Below are 24,990 nucleotides of genomic sequence, written 5' to 3'. Positions count from 1 at the left end.
TGGTCCATGTTTTTGTTTGTTTAAGAGTATTTGTGCCAGCTGATTTTTATTCTTTTCACCATTTGCCTAAACGGTGACATGAGTGCAGTGTCATCAATAAATAGTTAAATTGCCTTTTTGTCTCGTGTGTACTTTTTGCTTGCCCCCTTCCCAACAAACACTTTGAAAGCGAAGTTCGTAATAGTATTGCGTACAGTGCATTATTGTATTTTGTATCATTGGCCATGTCCCCACTTTTCAAAATGCTTATAAATCATACAGGATGAGGGTTTTTTAGAAAGTAAAAATGTAGAATGTTTACTATAATGGGTAGGTTTAGGGGCAGGGGCAGTGTATGCACAAATCTCGGAATATAATTTAACAGCATATTATTGATAAGAATGGAATGTACATAGACTTTGTCTTGGCGGATTAGATTTGGGACCACAGGAAACATGCACGCGCGCCCTCGGATCAGTCGGACGTAGTGGTGTACAAGAGGTAAAAACGATATAAATACTGTTCGTTTTCTCAAAACAAACCGCTCATTACGTGTCTTAGTCCATCAATGTGTACTTACGATGGGGGATTGTTTAATTTGAACTTCTCTGTGTATGCTCTTTGAGGTGGTGACCATAGACCTGCATTATGTGAGGCACAGACAAGAACGGTTTGACCTAAAATTATCAAAATTGAAACTACTGGGGAAATAAATACTCCTACATCTCAGATGCCCATGAGGTAAGCTAAAATATATAAAAATTTATTTTCAAAGAGAACTATCCCTTTAACCATCTTCCCTGTCCCTGCTGAAGAAAAGCAGGCCCAAACCATGATGCTGCCACCACCATGTTTGACAGTGGGGATGGTGCGTTCAGGGTGATGAGCTGTGTTGCTTTTACACCAAACATAACGTTTTGCATTGTTGCCAAAAAGTTCAATTTTGGTTTGGATCTGGTTTCTGACCAGAGCACCTTCTTGGTTTGGTGTGCCTCCCAGGTGGCTTGTGGCAAACATTAAACGATAATTTTTATGGATATTTTTAAGAAATGGCTTTCTTCTTGCCACTCTTCCATAAAGGCCAGATTTGTGCAGTATACGACTGATTGTTGTCCTATGGACAGAGTTTCCCACCTCAGCTGTAGATCTCTGCAGTTCATCTAGAGTGATCATGGGCCTCTTGGCTGCATCTCTGATCAGTCTTCTCCTTGTATGAGCTGAACGTTTAGAGGACGGCCAGTTCTTGGTATATTTGCACAGTGCTCCCTGGGATGTTTAAAGCTTGGGAAATCTTTTTGTATCCAAATCCGGCTTTAAACTTCTCCACAACAGTATCTCGGACCTGCCTGGTGTGTTCCTTGTTCTTCACGATGCTCTCTGCGCTTTAAATGGACCTTTGAGACTATCACAGTGCGGGTGCATTTATATGGAGACTTGATTACACACAGGTGGATTCTATTTATCATCATTAGTCATTTAGGTCAACACTGGATCATTCAGAGATCCTCACTGAACTTCTGGAGAGTTTGCTGCACTGAAAGTAAAGGGGCTGAATAATTTTGCACACCCAATTTTTCAGTTTTTGATTTGTTAAAAAAGTTTGAAATTTCCAATAAATGTCATTCCACTTCATGATTGTCACACTTGTTGTTGATTCTTCACAAAAATTACAGTTTTATATCTATGTTTGAAGCCTGAAAAGTGGCAAAAGGTCGCAAAGTTCAAGGGGGCCGGATACTTTCGCAAGGCACTGTATATATATATATATATATATATATATATATATATATATAATTTTTTTAAACTTTATTTTATGCTAATTGCATCTCAATTTTGCAATGAATGTGTTTTCTCCATGCAAAATATAATTTAATATTTTTATTTAATTTAGTAATTTTGCATTTATTTCAGAATTTGGGGTGAAAATATCCTAAGTGATTTACTCACAACTTACTCCACATTAGCATTAAAGTTGGGGTAAGTGTTATTTCAAAACTGTTTTACAAAACAGACTCGGGCCGAGTCCAATAATAAACTTGTAGCCAATCAGCAGGTAAGGGCGTGTCTAATAATGATGGTGACGAGAGAGCTCAGTGCATTATTCAAAACACACGACACACACGACAGACATTAGCCGAGAACTAATGCTTGCTTTTGCTTGTATATTTGAGCATAGATTTGACAGGTTGCTAGGCAACGTGGGGGAGAGGACGCTGGCGTCGTCTGTTTGCCGCTTCTCGACCCACAAATCATGTTAACTGTACAGTTAGATTTTGGTTTTATTTTATTATGTTTGTGACTAGTCTAACAGTCAGAGCTACAATTGAGACTGTTGCTGATTGCTGCAAGCTACTAAGAGGACGTTGTTCGCCGTTTTCCACCGCTTCTCTTATGTTTATGTTTAAAGGGGGGGGTGAAATGCTGTTTCATGCATACTGAGCTTTTTACACTGTTAAAGACTTGTATTCCCATCCTAAACATAGACAAAGTTTCAAAAACTAATTTTGGACGTTTGATGGAGTATTTCTGTGTTAAAAAACTCCTTCCGGTTTCTCACAAGTTTCGGAGAGTTTTTTTCGAGTATGGCTCGGGTTGACGTTAATAGATCGGAAGGTCCTTGTATGGGCCGTACGGGCTCTTCTCCCGGTAGGGTGCACGTGCACGTGACTAGAGCGAGAGAGGAAATGCACGCCCCTTAAACACTCTCTCAGGTGCACATCCAGTCGATCCAGGCACCGTGCTCCACTTTATTCCAATGGGTGACTTCAACGCTTCAGCACAGCATTCCGGGAAGGCAGCGCTGCATTTGACCCGATTTGAACGAAGAAATGACGGGAAGCTTCACAACATCGCTTCAGTCGTGTCGCAAAAGTGGATCTCCACCGTTCACTGCTGTCAGGACTTTACCAAATCATACCAAAGAAGTGTGTTTTTGACAGAGCGGTCCCAGCGATAAAGGTTCGGTCCTGCTTTGGAAGCAGCCGGTGAGTAAAACTGCTTCAAATGTCTGTGCTGTTGGCTCGTCGCGTGAGTAAACGACACGATCGCGTGCTTCGTCATTCAAATGAGCTAACGGACTCCATTGCTTGTATAATGATATATATGGGCTTGAGCTGCATGGTGTGTGAAGTTAGCACCGGATTAGGGTCATCAGCATCCGGCATGATGTTGGGATGTTCCGCTTCTCGACTGCTGAGTCTCGGCTGCACCGCTGTTCTGCATTGCGGCCATGGAATGGCTTGGACTTCTGCGCAGACCCTGTGTTCACAGAAGTGCCCGGTAAACTTTGTTTGCCTCCTACATGGTGCTGCAGCGATCCCCATCGTCTGAATCGTCATGAAGACCCATCATCTGGTCTTCAGCTCTCATGCCTCAACGACGTCATCAGGACACTGCCCAATTGAGAATATGTAGCAATAGAGCTGCTAGCGCTGGGAGAAATGTAAAACATGGAGTGGACCAGAGTGTACTGGAGCTTACAGAGACTTCCACCATCAGCTCTGTTTCTGTTCACCATCAGCTGTTTCTGTTCACCATCAGCTCTTTTTCTGTTCACCATCAGTTCTGTTTTCTGTTCACCATCAGCTCTGTTTTCTGTTCACCATCAGCTCTGTTTTCTGTTCACCATCAGCTCTGTTTTCTGTTCACCATCAGCTCTGTTTTCTGTTCACCATCAGCTCTGTTTTCTGTTCACCATCAGCTCTGTTTTCTGTTCACCATCAGCTCTGTTTTCTGTTCACCATCAGCTCTGTTTTCTGTTCACCATCGGCTCTGTTTTCGTTCACCATCGGCTCGGTTTCCGTTCACCATCGGCTCGGTTTCCGTTCACCATCGGCTCGGTTTCCGTTTACCATCGGCTCTGTTTCCGTTCACCATCGGCTCTGTTTCCGTTCACCATCGGCTCTGTTTCTGTTCACCATCAGCTCTGTTTCTGTTCACCATCAGCTCTGTTTCTGTTCACCATCAGCTTTGTTTCCGTTCACCATCAGCTCTGTTTCCGTTCACCATCAGCTCTGTTTCCGTTCACCATCAGCTCTGTTTCCGTTCACCATCAGCTCTGTTTCCTGTTCACCATCAGCTCTGTTTCCTGTTCACCATCAGCTCTGTTTCCTGTTCACCATCAGCTCTGTTTCCTGTTCACCATCAGCTCTGTTTCTGTTCACCATCAGCTCTGTTTCGGTTCACCATCAGCTCTGTTTCTGTTCACCATCAGCTCTGTTTCCTGTTCACCATCAGCTCTGTTTCCGTTCACCATCAGCTCTGTTTTTTGTTCACCATCAACTTGGTTTCTGTTCAGTTGTCTGTGTTGGTTGATGTTTTGTATCATTCTATATTTTTTACTTGTTATTCTTTTTTTTGTTATTTGTTCCCTTTGTTACACTTTGAGATTCTTAGAATAGAAAAAAAATCTATTATTATTATTATTATTATTATTATTATATGCTTGTGTGTCCTGTTCGCTTGTTTGTTCATTTGCGATCGTATTGTGGCTCACTTCAGCGATGATAAAGAACCCGTTCATTTCCACACCGTATGGAGCATCTAAATCTCTATACTGTCTGTTTTAAGCATCAGTTAACAAAATGTGTCCAACAAGCAAGATAATATACTTCTAATATATGTTTGTTTCTTTTCATAATCTATATAACCCTTATTCGGTCATAATTTTAACTTGTCGTTAGCTGGACTGTCGCACTGTTGTACTGGTGTCGCACTGGTGTCGAGTTGTTCATGAGAACGGTTTGCGTTTTTATGATCGCTATAACTAATCTGGTCATAATTGTAAAGTCAATAGTTGGACTGTCGGCTCGTGCCATCGGGTTGTTCATGAGAACGATTTGTGTTTTTGTGATGGAAGGAGTGAGTTTTTCATTGAATATTCGAACTGGATTAGTAACGCACAGATTCTGCCAGTCATTGTCTGGGTTACGTATGTGTGGGGCAGAGCTATCAAAATAGGGCCGAGACCCTTTTGGGGGTAGGGGCGTGTTTGTTTTGGTGATTTAAATGAACAACAACGGTTACCAAAAAGCACTTACCCCACCTTTACGCAATTTTTTTTAACAAAGTGACACATAAAGGTAGCACTTTATTTTACAGTCCTGTTGACCATGTACTACTTATACTAATTACAATAAATGGGTAATAATAACCAGAGGCAGACAGTAGTGGAGTATTTTTACTTTCTACTCAAGTACATTGTTCCAAGTTTATATTTTGTCAATGTTTTTCTGTGGAAAACTTTTACGTCACTACATTCCAAATCACAATATATAATGTCATATTTTTTACTGCACTACATTTCATAAATAAAAGTGTTTTTTTTATTTATTTAACTTTTAATTACATTAAACATATAGTATTTCATATAGTTTCTTACTTGTGCTCAAGTAAAATTTGAATTACTTTTACTTGAGTAAAAGTACACAGCACTACATTTTTAATATAATTAAGTATTAAATGATATTCAATATAAAATGCAGTGCAGTAAAAAGTACAATATTATGTTTTGGAATATTGTGAAGTAAGTTTTCCAAAAAAGAACACTGATAAAGTACATATACTTGAAGAATTTAATTACATGGAAAGTAAAAATACTCCACTACTGTCTGCCTCTGGTAACTAGGTACTAAACCTGAACCTACCCCTAAACCTAACCTTAACCCATGTAGTTACCTTATATTACCCAGTACTTTCTTAGTTAAGTACACTGTAAGAACACGCAAGTGAAAATACTTTAAAATAAAGTGCAACTCAAATAATTATGCATTATATATTTACTTCATAAACATTTGTGGTGTGTGTGTGTGAAGTATATACAGGTGCTGGTCATATAATTAGAATACCATCAAAAAGTTGATTTATTTCACTAATTCTATTCAAAAAGTGAAACACTTATATTATATTAATTCATTACACACAGACTGATATAATTCAACTGTTTATTTATTTTAATTTGGATAATTATAACTGACAACTAAGCAAAATCCCAAATTCAGTATCTCAGAAAATTAGAATATTATTTAAAGGGGTGGTTAAGTGTTTTTTTTCCTAGGCTTGGTTGTGTTTATGGGGTGCAGTATAACGTCTTAATACTTTTTTTTTTAAACACTGTATTTTTCTTATATTTTACCTTTTTTCCACACCGCTGTCTCCACTGTCCTTTGAACGGCTCGTTTGCTTTCTGCTTGTATGAAGCCCATCCCTCCAAAAACACAATGGTCTTAGATTGGTTAGATGGCCAAATGTAGTTTCATGTATTTTTATTGGCTGAAGTGCCAAGAACAGGTTGTCCGGAAACGCCATGCCCCTTACCATTACGGGCAGAAGTCACATGTGGGGTGACTAGCAAGGGATTATGATGTCACCAACCCTGGAAGAAGCTTGCTGTAGTCCAAACCGGCAATTTTTGTAGGCAATAAACTGCCGTAACTTTAAAAGACAATATCTCCGTTTGCATTGAACTTTCAGCGCTGTAACTTTGCAGATACTGTTTATGCTCAAGCAGCAACTTTACACACTAACTAAAGTTAAAAAAGTTAAATCACATGAAACCACTCCTTTAAAACCAATTAGAACTCTTGGACAACTGAAAACTATAACATTAAAAGTATGAGCATGTACAGCTCTCATTACTTAGTTGCGGCTCCTTTTGCCTGAATTGGCATGGAGTCGATCAGTCTGTGGCTCTGCTCAGGTGTTATGAGAGGTTGGTGGCCTTCAGCTCTTCTGCATTGTTGGATCTGGCATATCACATCTTCCTCTTCACAATACCCCATAGATTTTCTATGGGTTTAAGGTCAGGCGAGTTTGCTGGTCAATTAAGAACAGGGATACCATGGTCCTTAAGTCAGGTACTGGTTGCTTTGGCACTGTGTGCAGGTGCAAAGTCCTGTTGGAAAATGAAATCTGCATCTCCATAAAGTTGGTCAGCAGCAGGAAGCATGAAGTGCTCTAAAACTTCCTGGTATACGGCTGCAATGACCTTGGACCTTAAAAAAAACACAGTGAACCAACACCCGTAGATGACATGGCACCCCAAAACATCATTGACTGTGGAAACTTTACACTGGACCTCAAGCAACGTGAATTGTGTGCCTCTCTTCTCTTCCTTCAGACACTGGGACCCAGATTTCCAAATGATATGCAAAATTTACTTTCATTAGAGAACATAACATTGGACCACTCAGCAGCAGTCCAGTCCTTTTTGTCTTTAGCCAGGCAAGATGCTTCTGATGCTGTCTGTTTTTCAAGAGTTGCTTGACACCAGGAATGCGATAGCTGAAACCCATGTCTTGCATTCATCTTTGCGTAGTGGTTCTTGAAGTACTGACTCCAGCTGCAGTCCTCTCTGTGAATCTCCCCCACATTTTTGAATGGGTTTTGTTTCACAATCCTCTCTAGGGTGCGGTTATCCCTATTGCTTGTACACTTCTTTCTACCACATCTTTTCCTTCCCTTTGCCTCTCTATTAATGTGCTTGGACACAGAGCTCCGCGAACAGCCAGCCTCTTTTGCAATGACCTTTTGTGTCTTGCCCTCTTTGTGCAAGCTGTCAATGGTCGTCTTTTGGACAACTGTCAAGTCAGCAGTCTTCCCTATGATAGTGTAGCCTACAGAACTCGACTGAGAGAACATTTAAAGGCCTTTGTAGGTGTTTAGAGTTAATTAGCTGATTAGCGTGTGGCACTAGGTGTCTTAAATATTGAACCTTTTTACAATATTATAATTTTCTTAGATAATGAATTTGGGATTTTGCTTAGTTGTCAGTTATAATCATCAAGATTAAAAGAAATAAACATTTGAAATATATCAGTCTGTGTTTAATGAATTAATATAATATACAAGTTTCACTTTTTTAATGGAATTAGTGAACTTTTTGATGATATTCTAATTATATGACCAGTACCTGTATACTGTAAATATCACACTGATTATACTCAAATACCATGATACTGAAAGATAATCACATAAATTATATCATAATATCATACCACAATTTTAGAAAATGGTTATTTTGTAAGGAGTAATAAAGGTATTTATTCTGTGAAGTGTTAGCAGAGTTTGGTTTAAATTGTTTACAAGCACATTCTAATGGAGGAAGTTCTTACCTCTCTGTCCATTGAGGTGCTGAGCAGAAGTTCTCTGTCCCCTGAGCAAAACGAGCTCATGTTGAAGACGATACGGCTGTGATTCTGTCCATCTGGGGAACTGCCCAATAGACTCCACTTCTGCTTGCCTGACTTCATGAGATCCCACACTACGATCTCACCGCTGCACGCCAACATCCACAGTGAGTCCACTCATGTTCATTGACAACAAAACATCCTCCAACACACAAACACATCAACACAACCATACCCAAAACAGCTGGACACAATCTGCGAAGGTCTCCCTTTAGGCCAGTGGACTGTCAGCCAAAGTCTCTCCTTCAACGCTGGATCAACTCCCACTCCTCGTCTTTTTAGGAAGGGAAGTTTCAGCGTCATTACACCTGAAAAGAGACACACGGTGGACTCAATGACACTGCACCTGAAAGATACACTGTATGTGCAGTCATTTCTCTTTGTCACCTTTGCCTCTGGCTGTGCTCCATATTCGCACGGTCTGATCTCGACTACCCGAGGCCAGGTAACACCCCACTTCTGCTCCCTCTGTCGCCCCATTGCTTCCATCTATGGAAAGAGTCAAGGACATGTCACTTATTGTTTTGTGTCACATCACAGTCTATTTTCAAACACCTTAGACACAAAATCTTTATTTAAAGTACTTTATTTTAAGTTAATTATTCAATAATGTAACAATAACATTCTCCAATGTCAGGTATGGACACATGGTTCATACTTGAGTTCACTTTTTAAAATGTTGTATGACAATGTATGTTCTAAATTCTTCATTTTCAAATGTAAATGTCAAATTCTCAAGCATTTATTGGGAATATTGAGGAAATCTTGTAAACTTAAGGTGTGTTGACACTTGTAGTTCATAGGGATATGATCACAACACTACAAAAAATGTTTTTTTTTTGTCTTGTTCTTAGTCCAAACATCTAAAACTTCTTAAAACAAGAAGTATTTACTAGACAAGCAAAAGTAATTGTCTTGTTTTGGGTAAAGAAATACTCAAAATTAAGATTTTTTTCTTCTTAAAATAAGCAAATAAGCCATTGGCAGTTATTTTTTCCCTAAAACAAGACAATAATTTTTACTTGTCTAGTAAATGTTTCTTAAAGCTACACTGTAACTTTTTTAGTTTATTCTTAGCTAAAAACACTTAGTTCTTTCAAAAATATATGTGCTCATTAATGTATATTTACTTCTTTCACGTAATAAAGTATTCTCGTAAGTTTATAATATGCCATTGAAAATACATACGGGTGAGGGGTTCGAATGCTGGTCGCCATGTTGGCCCTCCATCTTGAAAGTACATTAGCCAAAGAGGGACATACCCGTAAATTCAAGCTTCGCCTTTCGCGTTTTATCACTCGATGGCACCGTGTCGAATGTGAAGAGGGGGATTGCCAAGTTAATCTTGGACTAAATTGGCCACCGTAGGAGTTAAAACGAAATCAGAATTGAGAGGAACAGAAACTATTATTCACTGGATGGTCATATACCTTTACACCACTAGATGGGGGACAATATCACACAGTGTAGCTTTAATGTTAAATGTTTGATATTTTGACTAGAAACAAGACAAAAATACTAAGCAAGAAAAGCATTTTTTTGCAGTGAACCTGATTGGTCGGCTTTCATGATGTATATTTCATGACAGAACTTACCGAACATAAAAAACTATGTTGTGTGCAGGTCTAAGTGCGCTCATTGTCTGTTTGTAGCTTACATATGATGGTATTTTGAGCAGCTGAGAACTCGTGAAGAGCTTATAAAATGTGTAAAGGAGTCAAAACAGTGGCAAGAATCCCTCCGTCACACACACAATCTGCTGTGAGAAGACGCGGTTCTGATGCATGTTCTAAACTGTGATGGTCAACATCACGACTGTGATGAGAAAAAACAGGTATGCGTGAACATTCTGTCCTTTTCTGTCCTAGCAGGGGGAAAAAACAGGAAATGACAGCATAGAGAGGACCCCTGCGTGTTAAGTTCAATGACTCTCTTAAAATATCAGATGTGTCACCTTCACATCCCCATAGCAATCAATAATAGAAGCGGGCTAAATAACATGTTTGAGAAATAGGATGATTTAACGCACGTTCATGTGTTTTGATGGAGGCATGGCTTTGGAGATGCTCTGAAAGGAGGGTGGGATCTCATGCTTTCCAAGCTAGTTTGCTATCGCTAGCCACTCCGAAACATTGCCTACCCTACCTTTAATGGTAACTAACTGACTGAAGCAAAATGGATCTTGAAGTTGCTTACCCGCATTGTCTTCTGACCGTCCATATAGAGGCTCTTCACTGGGACGAGGGCACCATGCCAACGCATGAATCTCATCATCATGCCCCCTCAGCCGATGGGTCACCTCCCCTTTCTTACTGATGTCTATTACTACTATCATTCCATCCTTATACCTTTAGGAAGAAGCATACACAATTAGCAAGCACCGCTAATGAGTCAGGGTCTTTCTAGGATCACAATGATTAAATAATAATATAACAAGCCTCTACCCCACTGCGATGTAGTTTTCTTCATGTGGAGAGCAGGATAGGCAGAAGATTGTTCGAGGTTCGGGGAAGAAGCTCTGGGTGTCATTACTGCTGAAGCGATAGCACACCACGATGCCCTTTTCATCCCCTGTGACCAGCAGAAGTTTCTGCACCGGAGACCAGTGGACCGCAGAGATGGTGTTCTGTTCAAACGCAAATACAATCACTATGGTTTACATGTGTTGTTCATTTACATGCAGAGATGTATTGCCACATCCACCAATGGAAGGTGATTTAAAGGGGGGGTGAAATGCTGTTTCATGCATACTGAGCTTTTTACACTGTTAAAGACTTGGATTCCCATCCTAAACATAGACAAAGTTTCAAAAACTAAGTTGGATGTTTGATGGAGTATTTCTGTGTCAAAAATACTCCTTCCGGTTTCTCACAAGTTTCGGAGAGTTTTTTTCCGAGTATGGGTCGGCTTGACGTCGATAGAGCGGAAGGTCCTTGTATGTGGCGTACGGGCTCTTCTCCCGGAAGGGTGCGCGCGACTGAGGCGAAAGAGCAAATGCACGGCAAGAGCAAATGCTACCAGGTGCAGATCCAGTCGTCCGTGCAACACTTCTGTCGCACCGCGCTTTGCTTTATTCCTATTGGTGATGTCGAACGACTTCAACGCTTCAGCACAGCATTCCGGGAAGGCAGCGCTGCATTTGAACAGATTTGAACGCAGAAATGACGAGAAGCGGCACAACATCACACAACAGTCGCAAAAGTGGATCTCCGCGGTCACTGCTGTCAGGACTTCAGGAAATCAAAACAGTTACCAAAGAAGTGTGTTTTTGACGGAGCGGTGACGATAAAGGTTCACGGTCATGCTTTGGAAACAGACGGTGAGTAAAACTGCTTCAATGTCTATGCTGTTGGCTATCGTCGCATAAGTAAACATCAGTAAACAACACGATCGTGTATAACGTTAGTTAATTTATCAATGGAGCATGCGATCTATGGTGTGTGTTTAAATACATTTGTTTAGCTGACCACTATAGGTGTCAGTTTGCTTATTGTAAAACCACCCAAACATAAACCTAGCGTTCTCACAAAGCGTGCTTCGTCATTCAAATGCGCTAACGGTTACTCCATTGTTGTTCTATGTATAACGTTACACTAGTCTGACGTGCAAAACCGTTTTGCTTGCTACTGCTAAGGTTTAGTCGCATACAATAGTCCATAAACCAAATCATGTCCTCATAAACTGCGAGTAACACACAAATGTTGACATACCACAGAGACGGACGTCCTGCTGTTGCTGTTTCTCCTGTTCAATTTATTTCAGCCTCCGGATCTGATTCTGGATCATATATGTATTAGTTGAATCTGATAGCCATGGTTTATTTAGGGTAACGCTTTCATCTCCATGCTTGAGGATGTCAGTTTTCAGAAGCTCTCGTGCAGTAGCTGCGCGCTCATCATTCTTTAGCTCCGCCCACACGATACGCCTCCAGGCGCTTGTTTTTTTCCGGAAAGACTAGGTACAGCCCATATTTCTTTTATAAATATAATAAAACTAAAGAATTTTCGTAGATATGAAGGATGCAATACTACTCAAGATTGACATGAGATTGACTGAAACTGAGTGTTTCACCCCCCCCCCCCCCCCTTTAAGAAAGGAAGCGGCTATTTGCACTAAGTGTTAATAGCAACTAGATTCTATTTACTAGATTACTCTATTTACAATAACATATTTTCTTAGCGATAGATGATATTTACACTAAGTGCAAATAGCTGTAAATGCTATTTAATAGCAACTAGATTCTACTTACACCAAGTGAAAATAACATTTTCTTAGCGATGATATTTACACTAAGTGCAAAGAGCTGTAAATGCTATTTACTAATGTGAAAATTGTAATATATATTCTATTTCCACCATATAAAATTAGCAGTTCTTTGCAATATGTCGAAATGACGATCCGTTAGCGATACGTCCGATACGTTGAATCTAGTATTCACATGCTGTCTGAATCTAAACAAATTCTGGATTTGTTTTCCCACACAGCGAGTAATGAACGGAGTTCCGTTTTGCATCTTTTTGCTTGAATATTTAAATTGGCAAGACTATCTTCAGAACACAAATGAAGAAATTTAATGTACTCCGAGAGCTCTGACCCCTCCATAGACAGCTACGCAACAACCACTTTCAAGGCCCAGAAAGGTAGTACAGACATCGTTAAAATACTCCATGTGACTGCAGTGGTCGAACCTTTATTTTGACGAGAACACTTTCAACGTTGTAAATACAGTGCAGTGCTTTCGAATGCCAGCTTACCATAAAATTAAGGATGAACAACTGTGGTCACATGGGCTATTTCAACAATGTTTTTACCTTTCTTGGCCTTGGGGTGGTAATTAAATTGCTGTCTATTTGAGAGCTCTCAGATTTCATCAAAAATATCTTCATTTGTGTTCAGAAGATGAACGGAGGTCTCACGGGTTTGGAACAACCTAAGGGTGAGTAATTCATGACACAATTTTAATTTTTGGGTGAACTAACCCTTTAAATAGTTGGTATTTCATCACCATGAAATCAAAATGGAGAATTCCTATTTTTATGGAATAGTGTAGTATTTATTTAAAAACAATATTCAGTGCACATTATTTTTTTTATTCATATGTCCTTGTAATATGCAATCAAAATGGACAAAATAAAGAGCCTAGAAAGCTATTTCTCTCATTCGAGAAGTCGTTTCACTGGGCTATACATCACAGAAATGTAACTCCCCAAACATATTGCTTATTTAAATATCTAGCAACGGTAGTTATGATTTTATGGTTGTCATCAAGTTATATTATAGCCGCATTTGCCGTTTCATGTCAAATGTTGTTGTAAACACTGCTTTTTTAAATGTCACCAGTGTGAATTTTAGTCTGACAGATAAGGTTGTCAAAAGTGTGTAATGAAATGTGTGTAATGAAAAGAGTAACTATTATTATACTCTTAACTGTTATAGAGTAACAATAACAATTATCAAACGACAATCATCCGATTAATTCCCAATGGGCAAAATTACATTATCAGTTACATTATAGATGTAAAACTACCAAATGTTACTGCAAATGAAAATAATCAAAATTGTAAACTTTCGTAAAGAAAAATTGTTTAAAGAAATATATAAATAAATATTAGAGTTACTCTATATTTTTGTTCAGACATTTCAAATATGCTGATAAAAAACAAAATGTATTTATTTTGTTGGCAGTGTGCTGTAAATGTAGCCAAGGCAGTTAAAAATGTATACTTCTGCCACTATATAAGGTAAAAATGAAAATATGAAGACAGAACGCCGCAATCTAGAACGACTTGTGAACCAGTCACAACTCTAAACAGAATGGCAGGTAAAATATTCACTCACTTGGTGGACATTGTGTTCTTTTAGCAGAATTTTCTGTTCAGAATCCCAGATTTTGACTGTCTTATCGTCCGAAGTGCTGGCACAGATGTGTTCTTGTCCATCATGGGAGCAAAATGCAAAACCAGAAACTCTTTCAGTGTGCCCACTGAGTTCACCTGTAGAAAGAAGCACCGGTCAGATCAGATCGATGTGATTTTGAATTGAATGAAAGCACCCTGGGTTCTTACCTGTGACTGCTGGAGATGCAGCGGTCACATTTACCAGATAGATATTATTCTTTGCCCCAAAACCAAGTACTCCCTTTCCATTTATGTCACTGCAGCGTGAACAGTACCAGTTTGGAGAGGCTGGCAGATGTCTTTGGTGCATTATAAAGAGCAAAATTTCGCTGCATCAAGACCAGAAAGTAAATCAACGGATGATGACAGACAGTGAACTCGCTTCTCACATGTACTCATGCTGCCGAAAACACACCAGCTGCCGAATAACGACAGCGTGTGTTGTAAAAAATGATACGGAACGCGAGAAGGGACCACAGAGATAGTCAAATCTAACATTCTTTCAAGACCAACATATTCAATAAATGTGTTGGTAGGAAAAATGTTAGTGAGCCTTATTTATAAATAGAATATTTTAGTCGGAAACAATCATATTATTAATAACAAAAGTATAACTTTTTAACTAATCTGCAGTGGCATTTGCCGCAAAGCGCAGTGTCGTAACACATTCAACCTATTCTCATTTCCGAGAATCGGTTCTCTCGGACAGTTCGTTTCAAAGAACCTGTTCGCAACACCATTTTAGCGAATATTTTATACGAGTCAGTCCGTGACATCCTATTGTGACATATTAACTACTCATAAACGTCCCTGTAAAGACATGGAGGTCCTTACTGACGTTTTTTCTACTCAATTTGAGTGTATTTTATTTTAATACGAGACTGTTCATTGTTACAGCCTATTCGGCTCATAAAACGCAACGTCACGAATCTGTCATCGAAAAAGGTAAACAACACTATATTTTATGTACTTACTATAGTAATAACAGTACAGTATGCATCGTTACAAGTAACTATAACCTTAAACCAACCCCTAACTCTAGTAAGTGCGTGTGATTAATTAATATTACTCAGTACTCATTTGAGTAAATACAATGCTTGTGTTCAACCGACTCATCAAAAAGATTTGAATCAAAAAACGATTCCCTCACGAATCGGACATCTCTAATATCAACATGGCGGCCTCCACGGTGACATGGGCTGGTGAGTCAAACCAAATATACCTACTTTGTAGTTATATAGGCATATATATATAGGCATTTTAATTGCTGTTGATCTAACTGGGAACTATATGCACATTATCGACAGGTTTAGCCTCCATTGGTCGTGCTTGTGGACATATTCGCTCTAGGTGAGAACATCCCATGCAGTTCTCAGTGCAAAGGAAAGGACAAAGATTGTCTCAAATAGCTATCTAGATAAATGGTATTTCTGGGCAACAATCGTTGGGGTTTGAGACACAGATTTTCTCTAATGTTTTGCTATTTTTCATCAGGTTGCTTGGATCTTCATCTACATTGCCACATGTGTCATGTCTTCACACAAGCTCAGAATTCAACAGCAAAAACTGGGATAGGAGAAATCTGGTTGTATATCCACCACAAAAGAAAGATGAATCACGCAGACCAGCTGTTAGTAATTCATTTAATTTACTTTTACATTATGTGAATGAATTAAGTTTAAATTATGCTGTGTTTTTGTTTATGTGGAATAGGAGATCCATCACTGCAGACGTCAGATTAAATACAGCAAAGACAAGATGTGGTACTTGGCTAAATTGGTGAGTGATATGCTGATAATTATATGGTATATGGAGTAATGATGATGATATGAAGTTTGTTGCAATATTTTAGTGATGCATGTGTTTTACAGATCAGGGGTATGACCATTGACCAGGCAATCGCTCAGCTCGAGTTCAATGACAAGAAGGGAGCTAATATAATCAAAGAGGTAAAAATACAGTGATATGACTTAAAAATATAATTCAAACTGCTCAAGTAATATTGATTTAAATATGTTTTTTTCTGTAAAAAATAATGTGCTTATAATTACACAAAGTTACAGGGATTTATCTGTTTGTGTTAAAGGTTCTTTTGGAAGCTCAAGACATGGCGGTCAGGAATCACAATGTGGAATACAAATCAAATCTATATATTGGTAAGTCACTAAAATGCCAAACATCAAAAGCTATTCATACACTTCTTTTCTTTTTTTTTCAAGTGTTTTGCGTGTGAGTGTGTGTGTGTGTGTATTTTTTAGCTATTAAAAGTATAAAGTACAAGATCTATCTATCTATCTATCTAAAATGTATCTTTCATAAGCAACCCTACAGAGCTTAAACATTTCATAAATCCCCCCCCCCCCCCCCCCCAAAAAAAACCCCACAAGTGAACATTTTGACATGCTAGCAAAACATGCTTTGATGTGGGGTTTTCTTCCAGTCTAACTAGTTTTTAAACTGAAATAAAACCTAAACAAAAAAATACATACAATTTTACGAACATAAGGTTTTGATAAAAAGACATTTGGTGGTTTTGCTTACAAAATTTTTTGGTAACACTTGTCTATTAGGTCTCCTTTGTTAACATAAGTTAATGCATTAATGAACTAATAGTGCAATATATTTTATGTTCATGTCAGTTATCAGTGCATTAGGCAATGATAACAGACACAGCTTTAAACATTTAACATGTTTTAGTTAATGTTTAGATTTACATTAACTAAGATTTATAAATGCTGTAGAAGTAATGTTCATTATTAGTTCATGTTAAAGGGGGGGTGAAATGCTGTTTCATGCATACTGATCTTTTTACACTGTTAAAGACTTGGAATCCCATACTAAACATAGACAAAGTTTCAAAAGTTAAGGTGGACGTTTGATGGGAGTATTTCTTTGTCAAAAATACTACTTCCGGTTAGTCATAAGTTTCGGCAAGTTTTTTGAGATCATGCGTCCCCTTTGACGTTAACGGGGGCGGAATTTCCTTGTATGGGCCTTACGGACAATTCTACCGGAAGCGCGTGAGAGAGAGAGGAAGAGAGCGAAAGCAACAGGCTACGCCCATCAAAGCGCTGGCTTGTAGGATGCTAAACAGGTGATATAACCAGTAGCTACTGACTTACCCACTGATAGGCCGGCGGTCGATCTGTATTAGCACTTTCCTCACGCGACGGGCGAATCACTTTCCTCACTGAGCGAATCACTTTCCTCACAGAGCGACTCACTTTCCTCACGCGGCGGGCGAATCACTTTCCTCACAGAGCGAATCACTTTCCTCACAGAGCGAATCACTTTCCTCACAGAGCGAATCACTTTCCTCACAGAGCGACTCACTTTCCACACGCGGCAGGCGAATCACTTTCCTCACTGAGCGAATCACTTTCCTCACAGAGCGACTCACTTTCCTCACGCGGCGGGCGAATCACTTTCCTCACTGAGCGAATCACTTTCCTCACTGAGCGAATCACTTTCCTCACAGAGCGAATCACTTTCCTCACAGAGCGACTCACTTTCCTCACGCGGCGGGCGAATCACTTTCCTCACAGAGCGAATCACTTTCCTCACGCGGCGGGCGAATCACTTTCCTCACTGAGCGAATCACTTTCCTCACTGAGCGAATCACTTTCCTCACTGCAGCGCGCTGCTGCACACGTCATTATTTAGCTCCGCTCACACGACACGCCCCCACCCGCTCGGCTTTTTTCGGAAAGACTCGGAACAGCGCATCTTTCTTATATAATTATAAAAAAAATAAAGACTTTTCGGAGATATGCAGGATGCAATGCTACTCTATAGGTACTCAAGATTGACATGACACTGACTGAAACTGAGTGTTTCACCCCCCCTTTAAAGGGTTAGTTCAACCAAAAATGAAAATTAGCCCATGATTTACTAACCCTCAAGCTGTCCTAGGTGTATATGACATTGAATTGATGTGTTTGTGTAAGAAAAATATCCATATTTAAAACTTAATAAAGTAAAGTTTCGGCCGATCGCCTTCCATATTCAGTTTATGGAAAAAGTGTTGAAAGTGCCTATGCAGTTCAAATGATTACGCGACCAGTTACGCTCGTCAGACGTGCAGTAAGCATCTTGAACAGGGAGAACGCACTTCCAACGCTTTTCCGCAGAAGGTTATCGGCCGAAACTTTTTGTATACTGATTGTATTCGTCTGAAAGATGAATGCCCTATACAGGATGACCTGCCACACAAAACATTTTTACTTGTATTTTTTAAATAATTGTCCATTTGTGTTATGTTGTGAATGTGATGAACACAACAAATGAACTGCTACCTCCTCTGTCAGCTCTAGCCACTGAAAATAAATAAATCAGGCCATTTATAAAAGCTGCTCAGTCTGATCGTTGCCTGATCTCATTACTATTCATGGGCTAGCCCATTTGAGACCGCACCCACATAAAATGTCTAGCTCAGTGAGAGTTTTCGTATAGCAAGGATGGCTGAACGTCGTGTGTGTGTATGTGTATATATATATATATATACACCCGAAGAAGCCATTTCTGCAGCAATTCCAGCTGATGGTAAACAAAGTTCCTCTATTTGTTGCCCTGGGTAAAGGTTGCTGGTTAGATTTAGATAGCTAGCCAACAAGAGCCTGGCTGTTAGCCAATCGGAGTCAAGCAGCTTGGCTCGTTGAATATTAATGAGAACTATTAAATCAGCACTAGGTTACTTTTGCTCTCGGGGTCCCCCTACAGTTGGGAAACAGTTGTCCTCTACTACTGTCGTAAAATCAGGCATCCTACATCAGGGGATGCGTGAGTGCATTTGTTGACATGACAACCATGATAGCCCTGAGTGATGGTCGGGTTTGGGCTGGTAAAGAAATTGTCACTTTATTTGCGTCGCGGTTTGGGGCGGGTCATTAAAAACAAAATAAATAAAAAATCTGTGTATGTTGCCTGCAATTCCCTATAGCCTATATTAAATATTTGGGAATATCTATTTCATGTTTTATTAGGTTCTTTGATAAGGTTACAATATGACGGCCGTAGCAACATAACTTGTGTGATATCCCAAACCTTTGCCGTCACATGGCACGTCACAAAGCGGCTAGCCAAGCAGCTCCTGCCAGCCAGCCAGCCAAGCGAGTCAAAGATAAATAAGTTTATGAGTGGGAGAATGATAGTGAAGAAGTTGCCGAGAGAGATGAGGTTCGTGCTTTGTAAATGTTGAAAATGTTTATCATTATCTTGTTATTAGTATGACCTGATTTATGGTTCATTTTCGTTTACAGGGTAATGTTTCCAAGCACTTTCAGGCTTAAATAAATGTGGTTTTCGTTTACATTACAATTCCTAGTATGTCTATTTAATGGTCGCGGCTGCGGGGCGGGTTGTAAAAATATATACAGTGCTCCTTTGGACCATTATTTGGTGGAGTGGGCCAAATAATTTAATAAAAGCAGCATCCACAGGTTGGAAAAAAAGCAGACCCGCGCATCACTACCCTTTACACTGTAGAAGGAGTTCATATGCAGGTGTTCTGCTTGCACTGCGTGTGAAATGTCTTCATCCCAGGTACAGTGGCATATGTTTCAGCATGTCATATGAATATAATTTCATGGCTTTTATTTTTTTCAAACGCCAAATTAACGAGATGCTCATGTTTACAAGCCAGCGTCATTATAGTACCCTAGTCTATTAGTTACCGATTTACAGAATCTATATGATACTTCAATTCAATGTTTGAGGGGTAGGTAATAACCATATATCGCCAATATCATAATATTGATATTGATATTAAGTGCGCATCGAGGGCGCATGCTGACCTATAAGGGGGCGCTTGCGAGCACCCTTCTGAGACCTAAAATGACAAATGGGACACCCTACAGTCTTGTGGACTTAACGAACAAGCGCACGCAGCGGCCATTGTAAGTCCAGAAGACCACAGAAAGTGCACATGAAGTGTGCCATTTGGGGCAGGGCCTATGAGAGCGCTTTCTGCACAGAACAACGTGATTAGTTTAACAACACTGAATGCTCACCATGTGGATCATATAGATCAGATACAGACCGGAGCAAGAGCTTTTCAAGTTTTTATACTCTAGTGCTCTAAACATAGCCTAGAAATCTAGACGCACCCTAGCGGCAGCAAATCTAATCTGCCCGCGAGTGTCGTCTAGCAACTCTCAATACCCTTCTAAGCTGTAATCCCCTAACTCTTGCCGGGTCAATCACATCGTGTATAGAGTCGGTGGGCAGGGCCATAATGACGATGGCCGAGTTGCGTTTGCGTGCTTCTAGTAAACACAGAAACTGGCGAACGGCGGTCTTTCGAATCAGCTTTCACTGTAAAAAATAATACCCTATATCTACTCAATAAAATTGAGGCAACAGATTACAAGCAATGTTATTAATTAAATTCAACAACACTTAAAAATTGAGTTAGAATTAATCAAATGAGCACATTAAAAATAAACCATTCAAAATGAGTAACTGCCAACATCACACAAAATAATTAAGTAAAATTTAAACAAAATATTGGTTTCCTTGGACAAAAACCTGACTTTGGTAATGAATACTACTTAATGGAATTGTTTTGATTTAACACAAAATTAAGTTGGTATTATTATTTTTAATGAGTGGATTAATTAAAATAATTTAATTAAATCTGATTGCAGGTATGAATAACAGACAGACATCAAAGATGAATTACAAACTCATTTTATTGCCAACAAGTCACCAATTTTGTATTCTCAGTGTGAACATTGACTATTCTTTACCATCAGAACTGCAACTTCAAGGCCTATGAGAACTTCCAAGCATTCGATAACAATTCCAGTGTCCTTTAGACTGTCAATTGAAGCTCCTGTCCTGGTCACAATTACTGCCATCACAAGCTGTTCAATTCCTGACTGTTCTTCATTGTCCTGCAACCATAAACAGCAGTGAGACTCAAAACCTATAAGAAAAACTGAATAAAAGAGAAAATCTGAAACTCTATTTGTATCTTACAATTCTGATCAAACAAGTTAAGTCCAGTCAACAGTATTGTGGTTAAGTAACCAACAATAATTTATTTAAATTCACACATTTGGTATATTGAAATCAAGTTTGCATACGTTGAATTCTTTGATGAGATCTCCTGTACGTTCCCCAAAGAATTCTGTCATGCAGCGGATGACCACCTCTCGTCATATCAACAGGACAATGTTCATCCTAAAAGAAAGAAATTAATTAATGATATCTCCTCTAAGGGCCATGACATTTACCAAACATGCTCTAAACAGTGCCAATAGCATAGCAACACCCTGGACAAGCTAACCAATCAAAATCAACAGCACATTTTAGATAAGTTAAATATGTGAAAAATAATGCTTTTTCCTTTAAAATTTACTGACGAAAACCAAATTAAAGGGTTAGTTCACACAAAATAAAATTTCATGTACTCATCCCAGACCCATTTTTTGATTAAATCTGATCCACACATAGGCAGCAACGACATTGCACCTTTAAGGTCCTATAGGCCCCTATATATTAAAAATGACATTCATATTACATCAAGTAGACAACTTGGACAATTTACAACAGCTTTTTCAAATATAAATTACATAATAGTCCTTACCTTTGTCAGAAATGAGTCTGCATTGAGGAACTCCAGTGCATGTGTGCCTCGTGCTGTGAGCTGCATTAAGCATGCGTTTTAACAGGAAATGCTTCAAAATTGAAAACAGCTCATTTGTATCATGTTGGATTAATTCAATATTCTCTCGAGTTGAAATTATTCCAAAATAATAGCTAAATTCTTAACAACCACATTTAGTAGATTTTATTCCAGTAATTTTTAAATAATTTCAATGCAAAAAACTGTCAAAAAAACAAGAAATTAATTTTGTTAAATAAAGTTTACATATTTAATTTAATGAAATCTACAAACCCACAGATCGACTTTTTACCGCGACTCTGGAAGACTTGGAGTTAAGCTTTTCTCTGAGAAAAGAACAAAAAACGGCACTGAAGTCATTCTTAAAGGGTCATGAAACCCCAAAACACTTTTTTTGAGATGTAAACAGATATGTATAGGCTGCACATCATTGAAAACACTAAGGGTACTCATTAATGGTATGCATATGTGAAAATAGTTATTTTTGCATTTTTCAGAGCGATTTCTGTCTTCCGGTTTGAAAAGTTTAGTCGGAGCAACGTCACAAATGCTGACGTCGGCACGGCCTTTTCGGCCCAAGTATGGGCAGCTGGGCACATGCTGACGTCGAGCGCTCTGAGCAATTCTCGATATATATTCATGACATGAAGCTCATTCAGTCCAATCCCCGCTGTAGTATGCATACAAGATAATTTAGTTAATATACATGAGACAGTCACTTCTGTCAGGCTCGTCTTACATCTTTATTGTAGAGATATGGTGGGGAAGTTTTGGAAGCAGCGTGCGGAAAAGTCACGGAGGAAAGCTAGGCGTTGTGCTGATACGAAATAACGTAAAGCGCGCCGAGCGAGCTGTAACCGGCGCCGTCTGTGGAAGCCTTTGCTACAAAGGCTCGGTAAAGTAAAATTCACCTGAGGAATCGCACGCCGAACCTGCAAGCGTTGACTATCTATGTCAGGAGTGCAAAATAACCGATCTGTAATCTGTAGGCTAATGAACAAAAGCCACGTCCTCTCCGCTGCATATTTGGACAAATATAGATTTAGCTGCCGAGTGATAGACAGCGCGGATCGTCACGGCAATGCGCGGTCGAGACTAGCCTCAAACCTCTTCGCTTTTACCCCGATCTAGAATTACACATCTCTGTCGCATCGCATGTTGGGTGGTTCACGTTCTCTTATCAAGTCGGCGCGTTGTTCATCTTGCCAAACAGCGTGCATATTTGGACAAATATAGTTTTATCACGTTTGCAAAATATTTCGTCATGCAGAATAACATTTATTTTCATTTCTCACTGAATTATGCTGGTTTGAACTTTGAAGAGCTGAATGATTTGCGATCTCTGCTGCACGCCACTCATAGCTCTCTCATTCGCTGTACTCATCCCTCATTTAATCTCTCTGTGGTAAACAATGCCAACATGAACCAAGAACATGTCTCAGAACCGCTCAGCACCTACTGACAGACACTCCCCTATTTATGCAAACATTCCCTCTTTCCACACAATACCATCCCACCTTTTCACAGTCGACCACTCCCCTTTTAACAAGCTTTTTCAAATCGAAGGTGTGAAAAAACACCGCTGCAGCAGGGGGGTTTCATGACCCTTTAAAAAGGGAAGATGTGTTCAGAGTTAGCCGACCGGATACGGCGAATTTTTTATCTGTCAACTAGCTCTGCTTCACCTTTGTTGCTCTGGTTGGTTGTGTACCGTATCCTATCGCGTGCAGAGGGAGTTTGAAAGACAACCGTTTATCCCGCCCCTTGGATTGAGCCCTGTCAATGGTGAGTTTCCAGACCAAACATCTTGATGTAGGTCTGGCTTGTCAGGCTACTCTAAACATGGACCAGCAACCGAAAATTCAAAGAATGGGCAAAAATATACCTTATACCTTATTTTTTCTGTGTTAAACTTACACGTGTGGTTTGTTCAGAGACTGTAATGCTCTTCATTGTGCTGAAAATGTTATTAGATATTTTACATTTTCTACCCTATTTCTCCCTCGTGTTTAGCCTGACAAGCCAGACCCACATCAAGATGTTTGGTCTGGAAACTCACCATTGACAGGGCTCAATCCGAGGGGCGGGATAAACGGTTGTCTTTCAAACTCCCTCTGCACGGCGTGCATCATTTGGATAGTGTACAACCAACCAGAGCAATGAAGCTGAAGCAGAGCTCATTGACAGATTACACATCTTCCATTTTTAAGAATGACTTCAGTGCCATTCTTTACTCAGAGAAAAGCTTAACTCCAAGTCTTCCAGAGTCCCGGTCAAAGCTGATTCGAAAGACCGCCATTCGCCAGCTTCTGTGTTGCCCAAGCGAAATTCGGCCGTCATTATGTTAAGCCCCGCCCACCGACTATATACGATGTGATTGGCCCGACCAGAGTTAGGGGAATACAGCTCAGAAGTGTATTGAGAGTTGCTAGACGACACTCGCAGCATATTAGATTTGCTGCAGCTAGGGTGCGTCTAGATTTCTTGGCTACCTCATGTTGGCAGTTGGTTGTCATGTATATTAGATATAGGTTAAATTTTTTTAAATGCATCAAGGTGCCCTTAGTCTCTAGGGTCATATTTTAATATTCATGTGTCTAGATAACAAGTGTGTTGTAGGTCTGTGTTGATGTCAAATTGATGTCATTTGATAAACATGGCTGTTGTTTTCAAAGTAAACCAGTCATTCTAACAGTTGAAATTAATTTTCTTCGGTCTGACTTCTACAGCTGAATCGTTCTCTGGCAAAGGAAAATACCTGAAGCGCATTCGTTATCATGGACGCGGCATGTTCGGGATCATGGATAAAGTGCACTGTCACTATTTTGTAAAGCTTGTTGAGGGGGTGCCGCCCAGTATCGAGCAGAAGACCGGATTCGACCAGGCCAAGGAGTACGTGGAGCAACTGAGGAACCGAACAATTATACACTCACTGTAGTGTAAAATTACCCTAGATTTTTTTTGTAACTGTGTTCATGTAAATAATCATCGTAGAATAAAGATATCATGCCAAGAACAGCTTTTGCAGCTTGTGGTTTAATGTGTATGTATCTATGTACACTATACGTCGGGGCTGGCTATTGATACACATTTAATGATTAGATTGTTCACAAGCTTTTGATTAAATTTGTATTCAACATGTATTAATTTGGATATATCAGGTACAGAACATGGGACATGTTCTCAAGGGGGAAAAAAAATCTCATTCTCTGTTAGGGTCATTTTCACACAAAATGACTTTAATTTATTTTTATTTTATTTTTCCCCCAAAAAAGTGCTCAGTTGGGTGGTACAAGACCTT

General features: G+C 39.5%; 2 protein-coding genes across 4 annotated transcripts in view; one reads left to right on the top strand and one right to left on the bottom strand.

Annotated features, from left to right (window-relative positions):
- The window catches only part of gemin5 (gem (nuclear organelle) associated protein 5), a 44,616-nt gene extending 30,114 nt beyond the window's left edge, over positions 1 to 14,502 (bottom strand). For both annotated transcript variants that reach the window (XM_067423567.1, XM_067423568.1), the window contains exons 1-7: positions 14,231 to 14,502; positions 14,004 to 14,158; positions 10,610 to 10,791; positions 10,362 to 10,513; positions 8,553 to 8,654; positions 8,341 to 8,473; positions 8,091 to 8,253 (exon numbers count right to left, since the gene is read on the bottom strand). In XM_067423567.1, coding sequence (XP_067279668.1) covers positions 8,091 to 8,253; positions 8,341 to 8,473; positions 8,553 to 8,654; positions 10,362 to 10,513; positions 10,610 to 10,791; positions 14,004 to 14,158; positions 14,231 to 14,372 — 1,029 coding nt within the window. In that variant the 5' untranslated portion in view covers positions 14,373 to 14,502. The remainder of the gene's footprint in view (positions 1 to 8,090; positions 8,254 to 8,340; positions 8,474 to 8,552; positions 8,655 to 10,361; positions 10,514 to 10,609; positions 10,792 to 14,003; positions 14,159 to 14,230) is intronic.
- A 294-nt stretch (positions 14,503 to 14,796) lies between these two features.
- On the top strand, positions 14,797 to 24,698 carry mrpl22 (mitochondrial ribosomal protein L22). Of its 2 annotated transcripts, XM_067423442.1 has the most exons (8): positions 14,797 to 15,007; positions 15,186 to 15,264; positions 15,370 to 15,412; positions 15,557 to 15,692; positions 15,776 to 15,841; positions 15,934 to 16,011; positions 16,149 to 16,218; positions 24,419 to 24,698. In XM_067423442.1, the coding sequence occupies exons 2-8, from the start codon at positions 15,237 to 15,239 to the stop codon at positions 24,625 to 24,627; spliced, it is 630 nt and encodes a 209-aa protein (XP_067279543.1). In that variant the 5' UTR covers positions 14,797 to 15,007; positions 15,186 to 15,236; the 3' UTR covers positions 24,628 to 24,698. The 2 variants fall into 2 exon arrangements, with proteins under 2 accessions (XP_067279543.1, XP_067279542.1); XM_067423441.1 differs by lacking the exon at positions 14,797 to 15,007 and having other exon boundaries at positions 15,108 to 15,264.
- The last annotated feature ends 292 nt before the right edge of the window (positions 24,699 to 24,990 follow it).

This window comes from Pseudorasbora parva, chromosome 18, assembly GCF_024679245.1.
Source record: "Pseudorasbora parva isolate DD20220531a chromosome 18, ASM2467924v1, whole genome shotgun sequence".
Lineage (NCBI taxonomy): Eukaryota > Metazoa > Chordata > Actinopteri > Cypriniformes > Gobionidae > Pseudorasbora > Pseudorasbora parva.
This window is presented reverse-complemented; position numbering and strand designations above follow the sequence as displayed.